The 2841-nt window shown below is 40.6% G+C and overlaps 1 protein-coding gene across 1 annotated transcript in view; it reads left to right on the top strand.

Annotated features, from left to right (window-relative positions):
- Positions 1 to 2011: 2011 nt before the first annotated feature.
- The window catches only part of PARD6G (par-6 family cell polarity regulator gamma), an 80432-nt gene continuing 79602 nt past the window's right edge, over positions 2012 to 2841 (top strand). The window contains exon 1 of the mRNA XM_010855098.1: positions 2012 to 2057. Within this exon, the coding sequence (XP_010853400.1) occupies positions 2012 to 2057 (46 nt within the window). The remainder of the gene's footprint in view (positions 2058 to 2841) is intronic.

Raw genomic sequence — 2841 nt, 5'->3', positions numbered from 1 at the left:
TAGGTGTTTTTCTGGAACTCTCTTGCTTTTTCCATGATCCAGCAGATGTTGGCAATTTGATCTCTGGTTCCTCTGCCTTTTCTAAAACCAGCTGGAACATCAGGAAGTTCACAGTTCACATATTGCTGAAGCCTGGCTTGGAGTATTTTGAGCATTACTTTACTAGCGTGTGAGATGAGTGCAATTGTGCGGTAGTTTGAGCATTCTTTGGCATTGCCTTTCTTTGGGATTGGAATGAAAACTGACCTTTTCCAGTCCTGTGGCCACTGCTGAGTTTTCCAAATTTGCTAGCATATTGAGTGCAGCACTTTCACAGCATCATCTTTCAGGATTTGGAAGAGCTCAACTGGAATTCCATCACCTCCACTAGCTTTGTTCATAGTGATGCTTTCTAAGGCCCACTTGACTTCACATTCCAGGATGTCTGGCTCTAGGTCAGTGATCACACCATCCTGATTATCTGGGTCATGAAGATCTTTTTTGTACAGTTCTTCTGTATATTCTTGCAATCTCTTCTTAATATCTTCTGCTTCTGTTAGGTCCATACCATTTCTGTCCTTTATCGAGCCCATCTTTGCATGAAATGTTCCTTTGGTATCTCTGATTTTCTTGAAGAGATCTCTAGTCTTTCCCATTCTGTTGTTTTCCTCTATTTCTTTGCATTGATCACTGAAGAAGGCTTTCTTATCTCTTCTTGCTATTCTTTGGAACTCTGCATTCAGATGTTTATATCTTTCCTTTTCTCCTTTGCTTTTCGCTTCTCTTCTTTTCACAGCTATATATGCAGAAAAAGAAATAAAGATAAAATATACCAAAAGGTAATAGAGTTGATTGCTAAGTAGTATAAGTGATTTTAACTTTTTCTATTTTGTGTTTGAATTCTCCAGATTTATTTCACAATGAATTTATGGGCTTCCCTGAAAGTGAAGTTGCTCAGTGGTGTCCAATTCTTTGCAACCCCATGGACTGTAGCCTACCAGGCTCCTCCGTCCATGGAATTTTCCAGGCAAGAGTACTGGAGTGGGTTGCCATTTCCTTCTCCAGGGGATCTTCCCGACCCAGGGTTTGAACCCGGGTCTCCTGCATTGCAGGCGGATGCTTTACTATCTGAGCTACCAGGGAAGCCCCAGTGGGTAAAGAATCTGCCTACAATGCAGGAGACAATGGAGATGCAGTTAGATCCCTGGAGTGGGAAGATCCTCTGGAGGAGCACAGGGCAACCTACTCCAGTATTCTTGCCTGGAGAATCTCATGGACAGAGAAGCCTGGAGGGCTACAATCCATAGGGTTGCAAAGAGTCGGACATGACTGAAGCAACTTAGCACGGCACAGTGCATTTTAACAAAGGTACAGTAGTTAATTTCACATTCTATTTCCTGTCATTTTATTTTGTGAATGCTGATCAATGCAGTATTTACATATATTAGATCTTCATGTTGGCATACCACCATTTTCATTATAAAGGTTCATTGTGTGTATGTGTTCCAAAAAATAGAGCCTTTTACTTAAATATCATGTAAGAGATTCCAAAGTCTTGTGAAGAGTTTATAACAACTGAGTAAACTTAACAGGAGTAAGGAATAACATTATCCTTAAAAAAATTTTTTGTCCATACGATTTATTTTTTTCTAAAATCCTCTCCTCTGTGGTATCTCATTTCCATTAAATAGGGTAATGCCTTTGTCCCTAAAGCCACATAATCTTAAATTAAGAACCCCATTTTCTCTCTTTCACTGATATTTTAAATTTCATCCTTTCTATGTCACTTTGTTGTAGCTGTATCTCCTTTACCATTTTTGACTGGGTATTACTTAATGAACAAATCTGGAAGTCTTAAAACAGGTGTGTTTTATCTCATTCACGCTTATAGGCATGCAGATATATATACTCTCAGTTCCTATTTATTTTACATTGTGTTTTCTGTCTGTGGAACTGCTTTCTGGCTGCAGGGGCTCTGCACTGCAGTCTGCAGCTCCTTCTGCTGCACGTTCCCCTTTAGCTGCTGGGCAGCATGTGGGACCTTGGCTGCCTGGCCAAGGATAGAAACCCCGTGCCCGGTAAATTCTTAACCACTGGGCCACCAGGTAAGTCCCTATCTAAAGAATTTTATAATGAATTTTATAAATTCTAAAGAATTTTTAAATTTAAAATTTTAAATTCTAAAGAATTTTACAATATGTTTGCATTAGTTTCGCACTCTATATATACATAGAATGTTCTGAAAATTTGGAGAGGCTCTATTTTTGTTCTAATACTGTTTTTGATTACATTTAAAACCATAAATTTAACTAATACACCCCTCTGTATGTATAATTAGCACGTTTGTATTTCTTCTTCCTTTTTCTCCAATTAATTCAACTAAGAAAAAGTGATATATAATCTACTAAATAGGATTGTAAGTTTGTGTAGCACGCTTTCACAGCACTCTGGAAGCACCTACTTGTCCTGTGTTCTTGGCTTCATCAGAGATTCCTCAAGAGCGAGGATTTCGGTTTCCGCAGCCCCGCTTCCAGGGCGCTCTAGATAGGAAACACCCATGACGTTGCTCACAACTGACGGCGTCTTTCTTCTGTTTCTTGCCTCTACCAGCCCTGGCAGAAGTCTTCCTTCTCATCAGACAGGCCTATAGGTGCTTCTGACCCTTCCGAACCCTTTACCTTTGGCCTGTGCTAGACTACGCCTTAGAATGTTGCCTCCGTGCAGAACCTCTGCCCAAACCATCTACCACCTGGCAGCTCTAACGGACAGATGGACCCAAGGGGGGTCAGGCCTCGGTGAGTCCGGTATCACCAAAGACAACGTTAAAAATCAGCCAAAACAGACCCCTTTCTTGTCCAGGTC

This window comes from Bison bison, unplaced genomic scaffold (assembly GCF_000754665.1).
Source record: "Bison bison bison isolate TAMUID 2011002044 unplaced genomic scaffold, Bison_UMD1.0 scf7180017864353, whole genome shotgun sequence".
Taxonomy (NCBI): domain Eukaryota; kingdom Metazoa; phylum Chordata; class Mammalia; order Artiodactyla; family Bovidae; genus Bison; species Bison bison.
Note: the sequence above shows the minus strand (reverse complement) of the source record. Positions and strands in the feature narration are given on the sequence as shown.